This window comes from Piliocolobus tephrosceles, chromosome 11 (assembly GCF_002776525.5).
Source record: "Piliocolobus tephrosceles isolate RC106 chromosome 11, ASM277652v3, whole genome shotgun sequence".
Classification (NCBI taxonomy): Eukaryota; Metazoa; Chordata; class Mammalia; order Primates; family Cercopithecidae; genus Piliocolobus; species Piliocolobus tephrosceles.
The window spans coordinates 104,750,900-104,773,206 of record NC_045444.1 but is presented as its reverse complement, the minus strand read 5'-3'; the positions used below and the strand labels follow the sequence as shown (position 1 = coordinate 104,773,206).

The 22,307-nt window shown below is 53.1% G+C and overlaps 1 protein-coding gene across 3 annotated transcripts; it reads left to right on the top strand.

Moving 5' to 3' along the window:
- The first annotated feature begins 2,755 nt into the window (after window positions 1-2,755).
- Window positions 2,756-21,136, top strand: TMBIM1 (transmembrane BAX inhibitor motif containing 1). Of its 3 annotated transcripts, XM_023220946.2 has the most exons (13): window positions 2,823-2,885; window positions 9,445-9,620; window positions 13,161-13,402; window positions 15,187-15,287; window positions 15,953-16,017; window positions 16,220-16,273; window positions 16,746-16,796; window positions 17,336-17,375; window positions 17,640-17,677; window positions 17,857-17,944; window positions 18,222-18,317; window positions 19,252-19,305; window positions 19,717-21,136. In XM_023220946.2, exons 3-13 carry the CDS (start codon window positions 13,201-13,203, stop codon window positions 19,861-19,863), a joined length of 936 nt encoding a protein of 311 aa, XP_023076714.1. In that variant the 5' UTR covers window positions 2,823-2,885; window positions 9,445-9,620; window positions 13,161-13,200; the 3' UTR covers window positions 19,864-21,136. The 3 variants fall into 3 exon arrangements, with proteins under 3 accessions (XP_023076705.1, XP_023076714.1, XP_023076720.1); XM_023220937.2 differs by lacking the exon at window positions 9,445-9,620 and having other exon boundaries at window positions 2,756-2,885; XM_023220952.2 differs by lacking the exons at window positions 2,823-2,885; window positions 9,445-9,620 and adding an exon at window positions 5,263-5,383.
- The last annotated feature ends 1,171 nt before the right edge of the window (window positions 21,137-22,307 follow it).

Sequence of the window (22,307 nt, the reverse complement as noted above, 5' to 3'; positions counted from 1 at the left end):
TGAGAGCAGGGGCTGTGTCCTTTCAGCCTTCTCACTTCTAGAACCGGAAATTCCTGTCTGGTTGGCAGACCAAAAGAGCTTACTTAATAATTTTGCAGATAAGGCCCAAGAGAAAAAACATGATTTATTGAATGCCTATTGCCAGCGAAGCACTGCTGCTCTGGGCCAGCTGCTTCAGGTGTTACTTTTGACCCTATAGTCAGAAAAAGGGCTCTGGAGAAAAAGCACGCAGCAAGGCTTGTGTGGGCTTGCCTCCTGTGCCCCATGTTCCACTCCCCCAGTCGGGCAGATACGAGTCGCTGGTGATTGCTGGCTGGAAATGGAATCTCCTTGGATATTCACTATCCTGATGGTTCCAGAAAATGGAGGGTGTTTTGTGGAGAAGGGGCCTGCTATGGTCTGAATGTTGTTGTCCCCGCTCCATTCATTTGTTGAAAGTTAATCTTCAATGTGACAGTATTAAAAGTGGGGCCTTTAGGAGGTGATTAGGTCATGAAGGCGGAACCCTCTGGAATGGAATTCATGTTCTTACAAAAGAAGCTGGTGGCCAGGTGCAGTGGCTCATGCCTGTAATCTAGCACTTTGGGAGGTGGAGGAGGGCAAATTGCTTTAGCCCAGGAGTTCAAGACCAGCCTGGGCAACATAATGAGACCCTGTCTCTACAAAAAATACAGAAATTAGCTAGATGTGGTGGTACATGCCTGTAGTCCCAGCTACTCAGGAGGCTGAGTTGGAAGGATTGCTTGTACCTGGGAAGTCAAGGCTGCAGTGAGCCATAATTGTGCCATTGCACTCCAGCCTGGACCACAGAGTGAGATTCCGTCTCAAAAAACAAAACAAAACAAAACAAACAAAAAAACAACAAAAACAAACAAAAACCACGCAGGTTGGAGGGTGTCTGTTCCTTCCTTGGCCATATGAAGACTCAGTTAAACGATATCATCTGTGAAGCAGAGGGAGCCTTCATCAGACACCTAACCTGCTGGTGCCTTGATGTTGGATTTCCCACCCTCCAGAACTGTGAGCAACACATTTCTGCTGTTTCTAAATTACCCACTCCAAGGTATTTTTGTTGTAGCAGCCCAGATGGACTAAGACAGCCCAAGTGTAGAGAGCATGAAAAAATGTCGGGGATCTGGCCAGATTCCACGGGCCATGCATTTCACCTGCGGTGTTACTCCTTGAACAAGGGGGAAACAGAAACTGAGCAGAACTGTACTTGCTTTGGTGAGGTCACACCTTGGGTGGGGACTTTCTAAAATGAGGTTCTTGGCCCGTAGGAACTGGAATTACATTGAAGGGTTGGGGTGTCTGGGGGAGCTAGCCCACCATAATGGCCACCAGTCCCCCTAAGTAACTCCTACTTAAACTATATTTACACAAATAAACATACATAGTGTGCATATGGGGGGCAGTTTAAAAAAAAATTTTTTTTTTTTTTTTTTAAATCTCTGTTTTGGGGCTGGACGCGGTGGCTCGTGTCTGTAATCCCAGTACTTTGGGAGGCTGAAGTGGGCGGATTGCTTTGAGCTCAGGGGTTTGAGACCAGCCTAGGCAACATGGTGAAAACCTGTCTCTATGAAACAAACCAAACAAAAACAAACAAACAAAATTAGCTGGGTGTAGTGGCACACACTTGTAATCCCAGCTACTCAGGAGGCTGAGGCTGGAGAATCAGTTGAAACCAGGAGGAGGAGGATGCAGTGAGCTGAGATGGCACCACTGCACTCCAGCCTGAGAAAAAAAAGACATTCAGTGGTGGTGTTGTGTGGTGCTGACCTGTAGCTATTAACACAAGATAAGCACTTTAAACAGAGTTGGTCAACTACTGGCAGCCTTGGTGTCATGGAAAGAACTTGGACTTTGGAACCCCGGAAACTCAGGCAAGCCTCGGTAATGTTTCTTTCTTTTTCAATTGAGACAAGGTCTCTCTATGTTGCCAAGGCTGGGTCTCCAACTCCTGGGCTCAAGCCATCCTCTGGCCTTGGCCTCCCAAAAGTGCTAGGATCACAGGCGTAAGTCACCATGGCCAAGGTCCAGTAATATTTCAGAACTTCCCCTAAACTCTTTCCTCCTTTGCTACTGCATTCTTCATTGGGTTGAGGGTTAAGACCTACCTAACAGTAGTAATCGACATCTCAGTGCAGGACTTCTGAATTCTGACTCCAGGAAAACACCTGCTTTCCTGGTTGAGTAATTCTAAACAGAGATTCTAAGTTCCGTCTCTAGGTTTGCGTGTTTGCAGTTTTAAACTCGAAAAGTGCATTTATCTCAAAAGCACAGAATTATCAAGGATTTTAATTACTGATTTATTTCTAATGTAAAAATGGGAAACAAATGGCCTCCAGTAGGAAATTAATTTAATCTGCATAGTCATGCAATGGAATACTTTACGGCATTAAGATTGTGCTTTTGAAGACTATTTAGTGAGAAGAAAAATGTTCATGATAAAATATTAAGTAAAAAGAAGGGCAGTAAACGAAACATCATACAATATACCCCACTGTAGAAAAACAAAATACATACAGAAATGTAATAGCCAAAGAAGGCCCCAAAGCGAACGCTTCCCCCTAGGAACTGGGAGGGGTGGAGAGAAGTTACTTTCTTCCCTGCATTTCTGTTTCTTTTCTAGCTTCCCATCAATATCATGTATTGCCTTTAAATCCGAAAATACCGCCGTGTTATTAGTGAGGCGTCGTCGGGGCTCTGAGAGATGCGCGCGCCCGGGACAGACCCCTGCGCCCCCTGGCGGCGCCCCGAGGCCCCGCCCCACGAGGCCCGCGCGACGGGGCGGGGCGCGGAGCCCCAGCCGAGCCCAGCCCTGCCCCGCCCGGGAGGACTTGCAACACTCGGAGGCCAGGAACGCTCCGTCGGGAACGGCGCAGGCAAGCCAGGGGGCCTGGGCCGGCGCCGTTGGGGACTGTGGGCGGTGGGGACTGGGCCAGGGTTGGGGCAGCCACGCGCCGGGGCACCTAAACTTTTCGGAGCCCGCTTCCGGCTTGCCCGCTCCTGGGCCCAAGGAGCCCGTTCCAGAATGGGGATCTCCCCGCCTGGCCCTTGGCGTTTCGCTCTTCCTGGGCGCGCGGGTGGGCCGCCCGGTCTGTGGAACCTGGTTAGCCTTGGGAGCCCAGCAGCGTGTTGTGGGCACTGGTGAGCGGAGCCAGGGTCTGGGGGTGTCCTGGTGTCCCCTCTTTCGGGCACGAGTGGCCTCTCTGTCGCCGGGTCTGTCCACCATGGCAGCCCGAGTGACCAGCTGTGTGGGATGAGGGCTTTCATGGCCCTCAGCTGGTGAGAAGAGGGAAGGGGGAGAGACAGCCAGGGCCTGGCACGGACCCCAGGTTGCCCCCGCACGCGCTGGGGCCAGTCTTGATGTAGACAGGTGAATATTTAAGGGGTGGGGAAAGGGGGTCCTAGCTTGCAGCTCGGGCAGAAGCCAATGAGCAGCTCAAGTGTTTGGCATGGAGAAGTGGCCACCTCTGTCACCATGACTTTGCCCTCTGCCAGTCCCACGTCCCGCTACTGTTTCCCTGCTGGGTTCACAGAGCTACAGCGGAGTAACATCCCCCTCGTGACTTCTTTGGGTCAGAGTGAAAACAAAACAGGGAAACGAGAAAAGGGAAAGCAAGTGGAGAGGCTGGGGCAGGAGCCAGGGACCAGTGGGAGGAAGCAGAGGGAGGCTGCTGGGAGGCCAGGCCCTGACCTTGTGGGGTCGGCACCAATTCTTGTCCTATGGGGTCTCCATCTCCTCTCACTCCTCTGTGGCCTCTGCGTGGTACCCAGGAGTTTGGGGTTCTACCTGAGCACCCTGGACATGGGATAAGTAGGCCTGGGAACGCAGGTCAGAGCCAGATGTCATGGAAGGGCCCTCAGGTGTCCAGTTCTCTGGGCTCTGAAATATTCATCTCATCGGTGAGCTTTGGTTTCCAAGCTGGCGCCTTTGGGCTGGCCAGCGGTGGCAGGGGAGCCAGGTGCCTCCTGGGGCTGCTTTGTTGGCACAAAGGGGGAGCCATACTTCCTCCTCACCTGCCTCCTCTCTTTGTCTCTCCAGTCATGAGGATCCAGAGAACCAGTTTATAGCTTAAATGGAAAAGGCAGGACCACAGTGTCAGGGGCCCTGTCTTCCTGTGCTATGACCTCAAGGCCTCACTTGTAAAAATGAGCACATCAGAGAGGTAATGATGGGTTATCCTGTAAGTGTTGGGAGAGCCTCATGTCATCAGCTGGGGTAATAGCCACCTGGGCTCAGCTTCCTCCCCTGGGAATGGGTGCCTCAGCCAGACGCTGTCTACCTCAGAGCACCTCCAACCGCAGGCCTCACCCTGGGCCCTTCAGAAACAGCAGAAGCCACAGAGAAGGGAAACACACATACTTGTGTGTTTTCAGAAGGCTGAACTGGGAGGACCAGAGAGTGGAAGCTTATACACTTCTCTGGTAAGAAGTTCTGCTAATGACATGGCTGACCATGACATGGGCCTTCTGGACCTATTCTGTTGGGGACACTGGAAGGGATGACCTTGACAGAATCTTCCAACCCTAAGATTCCGGGCTTCTAGGCCAAAACCTGTGTCTTGTTTTGAAGTAGAAATGATATCCAGAAGTCCACAGGCCACAGTGGCAGGTACCTCCACTGGAGGGGAGGGAGTTAATAATGGGCCCCCACTTTTGTCTGTAATGATTTGTGCTTTGCTCCGTTGCACAGAGGTGAGGTTTAGGGGTGCCCATTTCCTGGTTCTGTGCTAGCTGGATATGTCCCCCAACCCTTGGCAGTAAATCCTATGGTGGGATAGCAGCTGTGTGGAATGGGGAAAGGGAAGGACCCTCGCCAGGGATCCTGGCACTGGGCTGACCCCCTGAAAATGAGAGGGCGTGTCTAGTACTTCATGTGACTGCTCTGAGGGGCAGCTAGGTGGACACACAAAGGTTTTAAGAGAGGAGGAGTTAGGATATGAATGATTCTCAGGGTTGGGTGTCTATAATACAAAGGTGGCCTGGATCAGCATCCCACAGAATGTTAATAGGTTTGCCTCGATAAAAGTGGTTCAGGCTTAAGGAAGTTTGAAGGAACACTGGGTTAAACAAAGCTGAACAGGGTTGCTTATGGCAGGACTTCTCAGGGGCTGAATATGCCATTGTGAATTTCCAAGAAGGGGGCGTGGATTGTTTCTCAAGAGTCATCTGTTCCCAGTACTCATTCATTGACGTCTCCTGGGGCGTGTTCTTTAGAACAGTCAGGGAAGTGCCTGGCTGGGTGATTCTGTTTCTCCACTCTCTGGCTCCCATAAACAAGTCCCTACTCCTTTCCCCCACATGGGCTGATTTAGGGATAAAAGGAGGCCAGGGGATGTCATTTGCCTGGATTCCTGTGGCTAGTTCGTGAACCCAGGTCAGTGGACTTCCTGCCTCTACTCTTTCTTTTCTAGAGTGTTATCATGTTTAGCTCGGGGGTAACTGATCACCCAGGAAGAGCCAGCCGTAGGGTCCAGACAGCAGTGTGGGTACAGTTTGGGAGGGTATGGACAGCCCCGTACTGAGAACATGCCATGTCCTTCTGCTTCTGAAGGTGTCCTCTCAAACGGTTGCACATCAGTAGTGACCCCCCAGTGTAGGTTCTTGGGGAGCCATGCCATTCTGCCCTGAAGCCTTCTGTTAGGCTATTCATTCGGAATCAGAAACTGGCAGAGTGGACTTTGATCTTTCAGGTTTTTTTTTTTTTTTCTGTCGCCCAGGCTGGAGTGCAGTGGCGTGGTATTGGCTCACTGCAACCTACGTCTCCCATGTCCCAGGTTCAAGCGAGTCTCCTGCCTCAGCCTCCCAAGAAGCTGGGATTACAGGCACGTGCCACCATGCCCGGCTAATTTTTGTATTTTTAGCAGAGACGACGTTTCACCATGTTGGCCAGGCTGGTCTCGAACACCTGACCTCAAGTGATCCACCTGGCTTGGCCTCCCAAAGTGCTGGGATTACAGGCATGAGCCACTATGCCCGGCCATTCTTTCAGTTGAGGGGAATTGTCTTACTGATGTTAAAAGTCGGTCTAGAGATGTGGCTCTCACAGTGGAGTCAGTCCCAAAGCCAGGACAAGAACTTGGGTCCCTGCCTCCTAGCCCAGGACCCAGGCTTCAGATCAACTTTCTGCAGGGGAAAGAAATAATGGTAGCAACAACAGCTTGCTCAGCCTTTCTCTCTATCGTTTTGATCTTTGCTGCTTGGCCCCCACGCTGGGTGCTGCCTATTCATGCAGGTGCCTGCTACAGGTGCCTCAGGGGCTTCTACTCCTGCCTGATATAAAAGCAAAGAGGCTGAATTTTAAATCAGGCATGAGATCTGGGCTTAAACTCATCTCTGCTGTTTGCCTGCTCTGGGACCCTAGATCTCTTTTTCTCTGAATTTCAGTTTTCTCATCTATAGAGTGGGATGGGGGTAAGAATACCTCACAGCACTGTTGCAAGGATCAGATGTGCCTTAGTTATTATAGGTTGAGTATCCCTTATCCAAAATGGGGACCATTTTGACAATTTCCTTCCCTCCCTTTTCCTTTACCCACCCCAACTCCCTTCCACCCCCAAGAAAACACTTTACTCTCCGACTCCAGCATATAGGCACGATACCCATGGGGGCAGACATCTACAGTGGCAGAAGCACATGGATTTTGGATTTTTTCAGATTTGGGGCTATGTGTATTATACTTACTGGTTGAGCATCCCTAATCTGAAAATCTGAAATGAGAAATGCTCCAGTGAGCATTCCTTTGAGTGTCATCTTGGTGCTCAAGAAGTTTCAGATTGTGGAGCATTTTGGATTTTGGAAATGAGGGATATTCAACCTGGACTTCCTTAGTTGTGTAGTAAGTACTGGAAGTGGTTCAACTACTCTAAGTGGTTCCCTTCCTTCCCTAGCTATTTTATTTATTTAGTTTTTGAGATGGAGTCTCGCTGTGTTGCCCAGGCTGGAGTGCAGTGGCGCCATCTTGATTCACTGCAAGCTCCGCCTCCCGAGTTCATTCCATTCTCCTGCCTCGGCCTCCCAAGTAGCTGGGACTACAGGCACCCGCCACCACACCCAGCTAAGTTTTTGTATGTTTTAGTAGAGACGGGGTTTCACCGTGTTAGCCAGGATGGTCTTGATCTCCTGACCTCGTGATCCACCTGCCTTGGCCTCCCAAAGTGCTGGGATTACAGGCGTGAGCCACCATGCCTGGCCCCTTCCCTAGTTCTTTATTGGGGTTAGTTATCAGTCTCGTTTTTCTGTCTCTTTCCCCTCCTAATCTTGAAGTTCAATGAAAAGACAGGAGATGATGAAACAAAGAAGGAGGTGAACAAGGACTGCGCTCACAAGTATTTCAGCATCAGCTTGCTAATGTCTTCCTCTTCCCTTATCTGTACTCCCAGGCCATCCTGACTTGGGTGGGGTAACCTGAGATTACCACTCTGATCGCAGGATTCTACTCCAGACAAAGGTGGCGGAGCTGCGGTGTCTGGGTCCTCTCGTGATCCCCAGGACAGCCTCTCCCTCCTGGTAGCTTGGAGCCACCCCTCAGTCTCCATGGGTTCAGACAGAGGCCACCCTGGCTAGAGAGGGGGCTGGGAGGGGTGGCCTCGAGTTGGGGGACAGAAGTCGAGGGCTGGCAGTCTTTTTTTTTTTTTTTTTTGAGACGGAGTTTCACTCTTGTTGCCCAGGCTGGAGTGCAATGGCGTGTTCTTGGCTCACTGCAACCTCTGCCTCTCCAGTTCAAGCGATCCCCCTGCCTCAGCCTCCCTAGTAGCTGGGACTTCAGGTGTGCGCTATCACGCCAAGCTAATTTTTTGTATTTTGTAGTAGAGATGGGGTTTGACCATGTTAGCCATGATGGTCTTGATCTCCTGACCTCGTGATCCACCTGCCTCGGCCTCCTAAAGTGCTGGGATTACAGGCGTGAGCCACTGCGCCTGGCCTGGTCTTAACTGTTTCTCAGCTGAGAGGTCACTAGAGAACTGAGAGAATGGTAGCTTGTTCTGGCTCCTCCTTGGGAGAGGGTGTGTGGTGGTGTCTGTCACTCAGAGTGGGCGGGGCTGGGAAGGGACGTTCCAAACCCATGACCAAGAGGGCTGTTCTGGGGTGGAGCAGGAACTTTCTTGGCTGTGGGGTTTCCTTGTCTGTCAAATGACCAGGTGAGATCCAGAGTCTAAGCCAGCTCTGATATTTTAGTGTTTAGATCCCTGTGGCTTCATCCTCTTAATCCCAAAGTTCAGGCTGATGGAAGGATATTCAGTTGATTCTGGGCCCCCTTGGTGCAGAATCAGGCCTGGTGAGTTGCCCAAACGTGCTCCTGGGTATATCTTTTTACTCGTCTGCTCTCATGGCTATGAGGTCAGCTGTGCCCTGGGGTAGGAGGATAAAGTGTTTTCTTGTAGGGGCAGATAAAGGAAAAGGGAGGGGAACAAACCGTCAGATCCGGGCTGTGCTCCTGCGCCTGCTGGGTGGGGTTTCCTGAGATGCGCATTCTGAGCTATTCTTTCCACTCTGGGCATCCGTCCCTGGCAGGGAGGAGGGCAGGCTGCCTGGACCAGTCAGCTGCTCCTTTCCATCCCTCCGTCCAGTACACACACTTTCCTCTTGCTGTAACCCCAGTAGCTCAGGCCTCCTCTGCGGATTCCGGAGGCTTAACCCTTCAGATACCCCCAGGAGAGCCCCAGCCCCAGGGCCTCAGTAGGCCAACAGCAGGATTACCACACTGAGAGGACTCCAGGGGAGGATGTGCTTCCATCTCTGCATCTGAAAACCGTGACACCCAGCAAGTCCTGCTGTCTGAGCTCACCCACTTGTGCCGCTGCTGTGGTAGAAAGCAGGGGCTCTGGTTCCTTCCTAATGGGGGACTGCGGCCCTGAGAGAGGAGCAAACTTAGATCTATAATGGGCAAGGATAGGGCACAGTCTGAATGCCTCGATACCAGGCATTGTGAGGCAAGGAAGAGTGTTCTAATGATTCGAGCTGTCTGCAGCCAAGGGGCTTGCTCCACGTTGCTGGAGTTCCTTCAAGCAGAAGGTGGGCCAGACGCGGTGGCTCACGCCTATAATCCCAGCACTTTGGGAGGTTTTGGTGGGTGGCTAACTTGAGGCCAAGAGTTTGCCAGCCTGGCCAACATGGTGAAATCCTGTTTCTACCAAAAAAACAAAAAACAAAAACAAGCAGAAGGTGAATGCCTACTGTATTTTGGGAAAATTCAGGCTTCCAGTGGGAACCTTAAAATTCCTTTTTAGCCCCTGCAGACTGTGAGCCCCTCTAGTAGCTGCTGGCAGAACCCAGAAGATCTGATTCCTAGTCTTTGGGTATCATCCTCACTCTCAGTCAATCTCATGGTCTCTCTCCCCTTCTCCCTCCTTCCCTTCCCCTCCATTCTCCAGTCTCCACCCTTAGACATAGCTATGAAAGTAAACACTGACCCTTTCCCCCTTTGCTGCTACCTAGGCAGATGGCAGCCCCACACCTCATCCCTAGCGGAGGCCTCGATGATGTGGAAGTGCCCAGGGCGCTTATGGAGGCTGGGCAGGAGCCCAAGAGCAGGCTCTAAGGCTGCCAAACGTGGCAGCCACGGGCCCCGGAGGCTTTTGCCAGTCTGACAGTGTTCTTGGCACTGCTCAGAGGTGAGTGTGGCTGAGTTTAGCAACTCCCCTGGCTAGCGTTAATGCTGGGGTTTCCTCTCCTGTGCCCAGGTCTCTCTATGCAGACAGCTAGGATGTCGTCCTGTCCCCAGGACCAGCTCGGTAACCAAGGACAGGTCCCTGTGCTATGGCTGTCTAGTTAGTAAAGTGAGGGGTTGGCTGGCCTTGGGTGAGTTTCTTTTCAGCTCTGACCTTTATGTATCTCCATGCCTGGGCTACCCTCTTCACCCGGGGCCATTGGCCAGGGTGTTAGCCCCGTGGTGATGTGGAGGGCCTGAGTAGTTTGGCTTTCACTTGCGTCAGCCTCCTGTTGTCATGAGAGGGTTTTAGATGGAAGCTATGGCAGAAGTGATGAGAAGTTGGCTAGACAGGGTGTTTTCAGGTGAGGGATTAAGAGCAGGAGCTTGGGAGTCAGTCTTGGGGCTCATTTTGACTTCATCACACTTTAGCTTGGTTATCCTGGCCAAGTGATTTAATTCTTCTGTGCCTCGATCTCTTCACTTGTAATGGGAATAATAATAACAGTATTAACTTTCTGGACTGTTGTAAGGGTTTAATGAAAATAACCAACCTTTATCCCCGTTGATCAGGGGCCGGGTTTCATTCTAGGCACTCTATGTGTATTTTCTTTTTTCTTTTCTTCGAGATGGAGTCTCGCTCTGTCACCCAGGCTGGAGTGCAGCGGCGTGATCTTGGCTCACTGCAACCTCCACCTCCCAGGTTGAAGCGATTCTTCTGCCTCAGCCTCCCAAGTAACTGGGATTCTAGGCGCCTGCTGCCATGCCCAGCTAATTTTTATATTTTTAGTAGAGATGGGGTTTCACCATTTGGCCAGGCTGGTCTCGAACTCCTGAGCTCAGGTGATCCACCTGCCTCGGCCTCTCAAAGTGTTGAGATTACAGGCGTGAGCCACTGTGCCAGGCCTGCTATGTGTATTTTCTCACTTAATTTTTATAGCAACTCTGTGGAGGGTACTATTACTAGTGTGAGACCCATTTTCCAGGTGAAGAAACTGAGGCATAGTGAGTTGAAGTGGTCATGGCAGTTTCTGTTGTGGATGGGCTGGTGGCTGAGGTGCCGGAGGACTGGCCTGGAAACTGCTGTGTGCAGGCAGGCCTACTAGCTCATGCTTTTGAAACCAAAAGCCTGAAAGGGAGGGGCAAGGGAGGCAAGAGTGAGGCTCTGAGTCAGCACCCTCTGAGCTGCACCAGAACCTTGGAGTCCTGGCGGCCCATGCAAGGCTGACCCTTCTCTCTGAGTCACCTTTCACCCGGTGGCTGCCACAGCCCCTTGGTCTGGAAAGTTACCTATTTGCCCTGCTTGGCTCAGAGGAGGGAGCAGGGGCAGCTCTCTGGCCAAGCAAAGGTCAGGCCCTGCAGAGCCGAGTTCCCAGGATCATAGTCTATTGTTAGAGGAGGCAGTGGGCTTAGAGGTCGTGTGGCCCCCACCTTATTTCACAGTGGTGCACCCTGAGGAGGTACGGGGACACATCATGGTGACATCATGGTTGGGGTTTCTGCCCACAGAGCCTTTCTGGCCAGTGCTTTTTTTTTTTTTTGAGATGGAGTCTTGCTGTGTTGCCCAGGCTGGAGTATAGTGGTGTGATCTCAGCTCACCACAACCTCTGCCTCCCGGGTTCAAGTGATTCTCCTGCCTCAGCCTCCTGAGTAACTGGGACTACAGGTACACGCCACCATGCCTGGCTAATTTTTGCATTTTTAGTAGAGCAGGGTTTCACTATGTTGACCAGGCTGGTCTCAAACTCCTGACCTCATGATCTGCCCACTTCAGCCTTCCAAAGTGCTGGGATTACAGGTGTGAGCGACTGCACCAGGCCCTTTGTATTTCTGACCTGACATTCTTGCCCTGGTTCTATCCCATTCCCTCTGGGGAGATGGAGAACAGCTTTCCTCAAAATAACCCACTTAGAGACCTGGACTTTTGTTCAATTCCCCCTCCTCAACCCTCCCTGCCACTTTCCCCTCTCTGAATTGATCCCAGTGGTCATAAGAGACAAGAGTTAAGACAGTCCTTTATCTGATCCCTGAACTGTGCAGTGTGCCCTAAAAAGAGACGCTGGTCTCTCTTGCTTCCAGAAGAGCCTCTGAGAGCCTCTGGTGTCTGCTGACCTGCATCTGGGGGTGTCCTCCTTGGGGATGCTAAAGCCCCTGTAGATGCTCTAGAAGAGGTGGTGGCCCTGTCAAGCCCAGACTGCCAGGGCTTGTCCTTACTGGGGATGCAGGGGCCCTCTAGGGGCCTCCTTAGCTCTTCCTAAGCCTGCATCTCTGCTACCTCAGAGGGGACCACCAGGCCCAGAGGTCAGTAACTGGCAGAGGAGGCATAAGAGCACCGCATAACATAAAGGACCTGGACCCAGGATCTAGAAGGCCTCCATCCTGGTTATGCCACTGACCTGCGAGTTCTGGGGTCCTGGGGAATCACTTCCCTGTTCAGGGCCTGCATTCTCTCATCTGAAGTGAGCATTTGGAGCTTATGGCCTCGAGGTCCTTTCCAACTCGTTTGGGGTTCCCTCCCCCTGGTTCCTTGGCCCTCCCCTGGCTGTGGGACTCTTCCTGCTGCAGGGAAGGCATTCCCTTGACCTTGTGGCCTGACTCCTCAGCTCTTTCTCCTCCCTGCTAGCCCTGCACCTGGAAAACAGGCGGAACTCACAGAGAGCCTGGGATTCAGAACATCTGTCTCGCGCTCCGGGGGGCCGAGGGGCCCTGCACTCACTCTCTCCTCCCTAGCAAGGCCAGAGAGCAGCCGTGGTCACAGGCTGCCACATGCCTTTCTGACACGCCACTGCTGTTATTTGAAGGAACCAGAAAGTCCTGTCTCAGGCTGGCCCTTTGGCACAGCCTCCCCGCCCCCAGCCCCTGTACTACCCACCCCTGCTTCTCAGGCTTCCTGACTGAGCCTGCCACTGGCCCCCGGGTCCCTGGATCCCTTCCCCCTTGGGGCCTGGCAGCTCTGGCGCTGGGGCTAGCTTGTTTTCCTCCACTTCTCCCCCTGGCTCTCCACTTTGAGCCTTAGCTCCAACCCAGCTCTGGCTTCCAGGCCTGGCATCCCCGTGGCAGCTGTGGCAGGGGCAGAGCTGACCCTTTCAGAGGGTCCCAGCTGGACCTGTGAGTTGTCGGGAGGCTGTGCCTGGGCCATCTGGCTTCTTCGCTGGTTCTGCCATCAAGCCACCAACACTGGAAGGTTTTCTTAAATGAGAACAGGGAGTTCCCAGGCTCCCTGGTCCCTGTCTCCTCAGCGAATCCTTCCTCCTGCTTTCCTATGGCTGGGGAGCTGCACAGTGAGAGGCCCGTAGACAAAAAGCAGGCGCAGAGGCAGGAGGGACAGGAGCCCAGCTGGTGGGGAGGCGGCCTGTGGACAGCAAATGACACGTTGCCCTCTAAGGAGAAAATAGGAGGTGTTCCTCTCCACAGAGGCAACCTGGATAAGGCTGGAAGTGGGGCCACGAGGCTGAGCGAGCTGGGCCTGGGTATTCATGATTGCTTTTCTCCTCTTCCATTTCAGATCCCAGCAGCTGGGGTTCCCCTTCAGCCTGTGAGCGGCCATGTCCAACCCCAGCGCCCCACCACCATATGAGGACCGCAACCCCCTATACCCAGGCCCTCCGCCCCCTGGGGGCTATGGGCAGCCATCCGTCCTGCCGGGAGGGTATCCTGCCTACCCTGGCTACCCGCAGCCTGGCTACGGTCACCCTGCTGGCTACCCACAGCCCATGCCCCCCATCCACCCGATGCCCATGAACTACGGTGAGTCCTGGAAGGGCAGATGGAGGGTGGGTGGGAGGGACAGCACTTGGAGCAGATGAGGCCACCACCTCCTGCCCCCTTTCTCTTCTGGTTCCCTTTAAATCCCTTTTCTCATCTTCTCTGTTGAGATCTCTCCCTCTGTTTCTCGTCTTTGTTACCCTCCACTTTTTCTCTCAGCAACTGGCCCCCAGCCACTTGCTGGCCCCTTTGTTCAAGGAGACCCACGAGGCATGTCCCAGAACAAGTACACACCACAGGAGCAAGGGCCTGGGTCAAGTAATGACTCCTGAGGGGTTACCTCAGGGCACAGGCTCTGTTTCCCAACAAGCTGCTGCCACCTCCGAGACCTGATGACTTCCTTAGGAACTCCTTTGGAAACCTGAACCACTTTCCTCATCCTTTAAAGTAAATCTGACTTTTGCAAAATATATTTGGAGCCAAGTTTGGTAAATATCATGGCAGGGACGTGCTGTGTTTGGTCAGAAATGAGGTGGGGCTGGGCGCGGTGGCTCACGCCTGTAATCCCAGCACTTTGGGAGGCTGAGGTGAGCGGATCACCTGAGGTCAGGAGTTCGAGACCAGCCAGGCCAGCATGACAAAACCCCATCTCTACTAAAAATACAAAAACTTAGCTGAGTGTGGTGGCGTGCACCTGTAATCCCAGCTACTTTAGCTGAGTGTGGTGGCGGGCACCTGTAATCCCAGCTACCTGGGAGGCTGAGGCAGCAGAATCGCTTGAACCCAGGAGGTGGAGGTTGCGGTGAGCCAGGATCGCACCACTGCACTTCAGTCTGAGCAACAGAGTGAGACTCTGTCTCAAAAAAAAAAAAAAAGAGGCCAGGTGCAGTAGCTCACGCCTGTAATCTCAACACTTTGGGAGGCTGAGGTGGGCGGATCACGAGTTCAAGACCAGCCTGGCCAACATGGTGAAACCCTGTCTCTACCAAAAATACAAAAAATTAGCCGGGTGTGGTGGCACATGCCTGTAATCCCAGCTGCTCGGGAGGCTGAGACAAGAATTGCTTGAACCCGGGAGGCAGAGGTTGCAGTGAGCTGAGATCATGCCATTGCACTCCAGTTTGGGCAACAAGACCGAAACTCCATCTCAAAAAAAAAGGAAATGAGTTGAAGTTAGAGTGCAGTGAGTCTTCCTGGGTGGCTCAAGTGTGGATTTTAAAAGTAGTTCCCAAAGAGGCATTCAGGCATCCAGGGAATGTTTGCAGCCCTGCAGCGTCTCTGAACGCCAGAGGGCTGTCAGCCAGCTCTCACCTGGACATGTGCGCTGGTGCGGATCTGCGCATGGGTCTTGCAGTCTCGCACACCCTCTGCACACCTGCCTCTGTGAGGCTGATGCAGATTCCCGTCTTCGGCTCTATCCCTGCTGCTGCACAAACTGCACTCCGCCGCCTTCCTCTTCTCCGACCCTCTGTCCCTGTCCCCTGTTCTGCCCTGGCTGGCTGTCCCAGTGGATGCCCGCACATGCTCCTGCCTGGCTTCCTCACTACATTATGACCCCGCAGTGAACCCCTAGTGGCGTGGGCTGGGCACACAGAAACCCTCCACAGATGCACGCGAGGAACATTTCCTACCTAAACCCCCTCGTGACAGGCCAGCTCTGGGTCACTCTGAGGGTGTCTAGAGGACCGCAGCTTGGGAGAAGAGTTCCTGTTATAACACTTGTCTTTTGGCTGGAGATACCTGAGACTTTGAGAGTGTCAGGGAGGCTTTGGGATTGAGGCCACATATCTCAGGTCCCCAGCTGGTCAAGTGTCATCTGTCCCTAGGCCCAGGCCATGGCTATGATGGAGAGGAGAGAGCGGTGAGTGACAGCTTCGGGCCTGGAGAGTGGGATGACCGGAAAGTGCGACACACTTTTATCCGAAAGGTAAGATGCGCACAGGGAGGTGGGTGTACCTGGGGCCCTTCAGGCTGTGGGAATGGGGAGTGGGTAGGCCACAGTAGCCCCATGGCACCAATTCCGTGAAATACGCTGGCTGCCTGTCTTCTCTAGCCTTGTCTGCTTCTCAGAGGGGCACCTGGCTTCTCTAACTGCAGGGTTCCCCCTGTTTTTGCACCTCTCTTCTTGACCATGTTTTGGGAGGACACATTTAGTCTGGGAGAATCTCCTAGGTGGGTTCTGCCACAGTGCCTGCCTTCCACAGACATCTTTCTCCCCTTAGACTATAGGCAGCTTGGAGCCAGAAATGATCCTACTCGCTTGTAACCCATGCTTTCCATCTCATAGCTGCACAGAACGTGCAGACTGAGCTGCTGGGAGTGCAGAGGCCGTACTGGTAGAGCATGGTGGCCAGGCAGGGCAAGTCAGTAGTCACCGAGGCTGGTGTTGGACAGGAGGGGAGATGGCAGGGAGCATGGGAGGGGGGCTGAGGACACATAGCCTCTGAGCCAGGCATCTCACTGGGGTTGCCTCTGGGCCAGGCTGCAGCTAGGAAGGGTTCTTGAGTGGGAGGAAAGGACTGGGGGCTGGCAGCTTCCTGGGGGAGGCCAGGGGTGCCAGATGGTGACCCATGCCCGGCCGTCTGTATCCAGGTTTACTCCATCATCTCCGTGCAGCTGCTCATCACCGTGGCCATCATCGCTATCTTCACCTTTGTGTAAGTCTCTAGGCCTTGCCACCCCACCCACTCCTGCCGCCCTGGGGGTTCAGGGTCACCTGCTGGGAGTGTGGGTGGCGGTGGGCCCTGCTCTCAGGGTGACCATGGGCAATTAGAGAAGGTGGTGCCAGGGCTGCCTGGCAGGCCTGGGTGGGGCAGACAAGCCTCAGGGTGACTCCTCCTGTCCTCCCCTGCCCCACAGGGAACCTGTCAGCGCCTTTGTGAGGAGAAATGTGGCTGTCTACTACGTGTCCTAGTGAGTGTGTGCTCCTCTGTGGTCGGGCAGGGAGGCAGGGGTTGCAGCTTCTGTTTCTAGGTGACCAGCTTTGCTGGGCAGGATCAGAATACTTTTTGGGAGGGCCCTCAAGTTGGTGCGGGTTTCCCATGCCAGAGGGTATGGGTGTGCGTGCCCAGATGAGTAACAGACCGCCAGAAGTCAAGAGAGCAAGAGTGGGACCTGCTGGTGGTGGCGTGCACGCTGTGCTGCAGCCCCCATGTCCTCTCAGCCCATCAACTGCAGCCTCCCCAGACCTCCTTCCTGGCCAGAGCCTGGTGCTTCAGAGCATCTCAGTGACCCTGGCTGGGGGTAATCTTGTTCTTTCTTCCTGTTGTGTTGCTTTCCCTCAGACTTCCAGACAGCTGTTTGGGCCCCGACTCACTGGCCTGGTGTGTGCTGCCAGATGGGGCAGGTTTGGGCCTGAACTGCTTCCCCATCTCTTTCTCCCCAGTGCTGTCTTCATTGTCACCTACCTGATCCTTGCCTGCTGCCAGGGACCCAGGTGAGTCCCAGAGACTTAGACAGTGAGAGGGGTGACAGGGGTTGGGCTGGGAGCTGAGTATTTTGGAAAGAAAAAGGATTCCTTTATAGCAGCTGAATGGAAACTTACAAGAAATGAGGAGGATGATGATGGCAGCTACTGTTCAGGTGTATACAAAGGACCATGTGTGTGCAGGAGCTAACTAGCTGTCACTCTAATAGCAACCCTGCAAGACAGGTAGCATTTTAACCAGTTAACAGATAGGAAGAACCTGAGGCTCAAAGAGGCCGAGTAACTTTCTCCACATCACACAGGCAGTCAGTGTAAGAGCTGCAAACCAGTCCAGGCGTTTCTGGCACCACAGCACAGGTCTGTCCCACTGGTCTATGTTGTCCCTGCCTAGAACACCTGAACAGGTGCCAAAGGCCATGCCAGCCTCCCTCCTTGGAGTCACAGCTTAATCCTCCAGGCACAGGAGCCAAGCACTTCCTTCTGCTGCAGGAACCTCTGACACCTGAGGGGCCCCGAGTCATTTAATCAGGGCTTCTGTTTCCCTTCAGACGCCGTTTCCCATGGAACATCATCCTGCTGACCCTTTTTGTAAGTCTAGAAGGGTGGCAGGAGGGTGTGGAGATGCTGAGAGGGAGGCTGGTCCCAGGGACGGGATGGGGACACACTGCAGAATGATGTCCTGGCTGTCTCCCCCACCTTATCTGGGCCGCTTGTTCTGATCTCCTCTGTGGCTGCCTCTTTCCAACTTGGTGGTGTTCCCCAGCTCTGGCAGAGGCCACCATGGCCACTCCCCCAGTGCCCTGCCTGCCTTCCTTTTTAAGCATTTCATTCTTGTTTCTCTCCTTCCCTCAGACTTTTGCCATGGGCTTCATGACAGGTACCATTTCCAGGTACATTGAGGGATAAAGCACCACTCCTGGGAAGTGTGTATTGTGGGGAGCGGGGTGTCCCTGGGCCGGCAGCCAGATGCATGGGTGGATTCTGGGCCGGTGCCCTCTGGAAGTGGTGATTTTGAAGTCATTCATACGTGGCTTAATGCCTGTTGTCTCTAACTCCTGCTTCTCCCCAGTATGTACCAAACCAAAGCCGTCATCATTGCAATGATCATCACTGCGGTGGTATCCATTTCAGTCACCATCTTCTGCTTTCAGACCAAGGTGAGGGCATGGAGGGCCCTTCCCTGGCACCCCCGACTCCCCTTTCTTATCAGGCCTGGGCAGGCCCGGACCCCTCTACACCAGAGATGTTCCCTAAAGACCTGATCCCCTTCTCCTCATCTGCACCTACAAAACTGTGTCCTGTTTCTGTCCTTAGAATGTTGTGGGCACTCCCATGTCCCCTAGGAGGCAGCACTGGGACTCCCTGGCAGGACCAGTCTGGCTGGACTGGTTGTCACAGCGGTCTGACAGGTGCCTCCTTCTCCCTTCCTGGCAGGTGGACTTCACCTCATGCACAGGCCTCTTCTGTGTCCTGGGAATTGTGCTCATGGTGACTGGGATTGTCACTAGCATTGTGCTGTACTTCAAATACGTGAGTGTCCCAGGAGAGTTGGGGTCAGCGAACCCAGTGTTCAGAGCAGACTTCCTATATAGTATGGTCTCGCAGGCCCCAAAGGCCCCTGGGGCGGGCTCTGACCTCCAAAACCTCTCGACTGGCTAGCAAAAGCACCAACGTGGAGGCCGTATCCTTGTGGGTGAGGGTAGACTCTCTACGTGGAAATGGGCGGCCTTGGAGCCAGAGCATCTGAAGCTCTGGACTGCATCTTTGCACTCCTAGGGGAAGGGGTGGATTCAATCTGCCTGGCAGCTGAGAATCAGGTTCTAGGAGGCAGACTGGGAGAGGAACCCAGAGGACTGAGATGGTGGGCCTGGGTGGAAGGGACCTTGGGGGTCTCTGGATCCAATTATTTCCTTTATTCCGTTCAGCTGGGGGAGAAGAGTGCCGAAGGGGAAGGATGGGGACACAAGGGCTGCCTGCCCATGGGCCGGCTTTGCCCTTCTGTGGATGGCCACCTGTAGGCATGTCATACGGGGTGTCCTGTGGGTGCTCCCGGATTCTGATACTCACCAGAGGGGTTAGGGGCCTCCCTTCTTCCTTAGTCTACCCCTCCCAGGCTGGGCTGTAGGAACTGGTCTATTGAATTCTGTCCATGACGGGGCGGTGCTGGATCCGCCCCCTTTAGAGCTGTAACTCAACTGCCTTTTTTCTAGAAGTATAGTGGATACTTGTGTACCTTGACTGGCTTTGGAGATTGGTTCTATACAGCCATTGCAGGATGGCCTCTGCTTTCTCTGCTGGATACAGCACCAGTCTTAATTTCCTCCAGGATCTGGAAAGGCAGTAGCCTTTCATGGAGAGCTAGTTTCCCTAGTTCTACCCACTCTCATGCCACTATCCTGGGGGAAGCTGAGGCCTGTGCTTTGCTGAGGCTTCTAATGCCATTCCCTGTCCCCTTCTTCCCCAGGTTTACTGGCTCCACATGCTCTATGCTGCTCTGGGGGCCATTTGTTTCACCCTGGTGAGTAAGTCCCAGCCCCACTCTAGGAAGGGGAGCTGAAGGGATGAGGGGAGGAACCTAGGGAAGGGGGCATGAATTTAGACTGCCTGGGAGGCAAGGCATGGGGCCATAGCTGGCCATTCCTCTCACTACTGTCCAGAGGTTCCATTGATTTTTGTGGGCATTCTCGCCATCTTTGGTTGACGCTGCCTGCTATTAGAATACTAGTCAGCCATATCATTGAGAACGGTGTGTCTACCTCCTTTCCTAGACTGTGAGCGGCTACAGCGTAGAGCCCATATGTTATGCTGTGCATTAATGTGGCCCTAAGCACTGTGTGGCGCATAGGCCCCCAGGACAAATCTGCTGACCTAAAATGAGCTCTGGACACTGATGCCTGAGTTCTCACTTCTGGCTCCCCTATCCTTGCAGTTCCTGGCTTATGACACACAGCTGGTCCTGGGGAACCGGAAGCACACCATCAGCCCGGAGGACTACATCACTGGTGCCCTGCAGATTTACACAGACATCATCTACATCTTCACCTTTGTGCTGCAGCTGATGGGGGATCGCAATTAAGGAGCAAGCCCCTGTTTCACCCGACCCTGGGCTCTCCCTTCCAAGCTAGAGGGCTGGGCCCTGTGACTGTGGTCTGGGCTTCAGGCCCCTTTCCTTCCCCTTGAGTAACATGCCCAGTTTCCTTTCTGTTCTGGAGATAGGTGGCCTCTCTGGCTGTGGATGTGTGGGTACCTGGTGGGGACGGAGGAGCTAGGGACTAACCGTTGCTCTTGGTGGGCTTGGCAGGGACTAGGCTGAAGATGTGTCTTCTCCCCACTACCTGCTATATGGTACCACATTCTTCCTAACAGCTGGGGTTGGGAGGAAGATGAAAAGAGCCTATTCGATAGCTAGAAGGGAATATGAAAGGTAGAAGTGACTTCAAGGTCATGAGGTTCCCCTCCCACCTCTGTCACAGGCTTCTTGGCTACGCAGTTGGAGCTGCTTCTTCCCCCAGCAAAGCCAGAGAGATTTGTCCCCGGTGTCCTGGACACATAGGCCATTATCCTGTATTCCTTTGGTTTGGCATCTATTAGCTCAGGAAGGTAGACGAGATCTGTGCCCATGGGTCTCCTTGCTTCAATCCCTTCTTGTTTCAGTGACATATATATATTGTTTATCTGGGTTAGGGATGGGGGACAGATAGTAGAATGAGCAAAGTAACCTATACAGGCCAGCACGGAACAGCATCTCCCCTGGGCATTGTGACGGTATAAGACAGAGCAGGCCACATATGGCCATGTGCTCCCCATTCTTCAAAGCTGCTGGCTCCTCTTTGCAGGCTTCTGAGATGTCTGGTCAGAGTGAACTCTTGCTTCCTGTATTCAGGCAGCTCAGAGCAGAAAGTAAGGAGCAGAGTCATACGTGTGGCCAGGAAGTAGCCAGGGTGAAGAGAGACTCGGTGCGGGTAGGGAAAATACCTGGGGGCCCCTCACCTGGTTAGGGAGATACTGAAGCCCACTGTGGTACTGACGACTTCTGTATTATTTCCTTCTGCTAACCCAGGGACGGTCCTAAGAGGAAGGTGACTTCTCTCTGTTTGTCTTAAGTTGCACTGGGGGATTTCTGACTTGAGGCCCACCTCTCCAGCCAGCCACTGCCTTCTTTGTAATATTAAGTGCCTTGAGCTGGAATGGGGAAGGGGGACAAGGGTCAGTCTATCGGGTGGGGGCAGAAATCAAATCAGCCTAAGGATATAGTTAGGATTTCTCTATTAAGTAATTAATCCTAAATATATCACACAAAGGGACACAACTAGAAATGTAATAAAGTTTATGTCTAGAAGTTAAAACCCTGTATGGCTCCAGGAATATGTCTGGCTCTGCCCGAAGCATCCACTTCTTCCTTCTGCATTCTGGGTTGGTCTCTCCCACCTTTTCCAAGGTAATCAAATACACTCTATTGCAGCACTTCCCAGGGATCGGTGCAATAGACTAGTGAAGGCTCAGGATTTGGGTGGGGAAAGGGAGAGCTCAACCCTACCACACTGGATCACTGGATCTGGAAGAGACCTCTTGGCTGTAGTGCTTGACCTTTGCTACACCATGGACCCTTTCCAAAACCTCATGAGAGCTAACTGTCTTCCCCAAAGAGCTGTATGTATACCTACAGTTTTGCAGATGGAGGAGGGGATGGACTGCAGGTTCAGTCCATGTCAGCTCCTGTCTTAGAAATCACCAGTCCCAACTCTTACAAATGAGGAAACTGGGCCTGGTACAGTCGCTCACACCTGTAACCCCAGCACTTCGGCAGGCTGAGACGGGTGGATCACCTGAGGTCAGGAGTTTGAGACCAGCCAGACCAACATGGTGAAACCCCATCTCTACTAAAAATACAAAAAAAAAAAAAAAAAAAAAATTAGCTGGGAGTGGCGGTGGGTGCCTGTAATCCCAGCTACCCTGGAGGCTGAGGCAGGAGGATCGCTTGAACCCAGAAGGTAGAGGTTGCCGTGAGCTGAGATCATGCCATTGTACTCCAGCCTGGGCAACAAGAGTGAAACTCTGTCTCAATAAATAAATAAATAAATAATACAAATAAAAATAAAGACACAAAAAGTAACTGGGCATGGTGGCACTCACCTGTGGTCCCAGCTACTCAAGAGGCTGAGGTAGGAGGATCACTTGAGCCCAGGAGGTGGAGGTTGCAGTGAGCTGACGATCACACCACTGCACTCCAGCTTGGGTAACAGAGCGAGACTCCGTCTCAAAAAAACAAAACAAACAAACAAAAAAACCCAACAAAAAAACAAACGAGCAAACTGAGGCCCAGAGTCGAGTCCTTTGGACTCAGTAAAGAGCCATGCTTTTTTTGCCTCCACACCCTGAATACCTTCTTTGATTCTGCTTATTGTTTCAAGGCTGAGTGGGACCCCACCCCTCCTGGGCGGCAGCTCTGAGGGCTTGGTCCCGAGGGCTCAGGGCCTAGGCTGGTTGCACTTAAATCTCTGGGTTTGCCCCACCATCCAG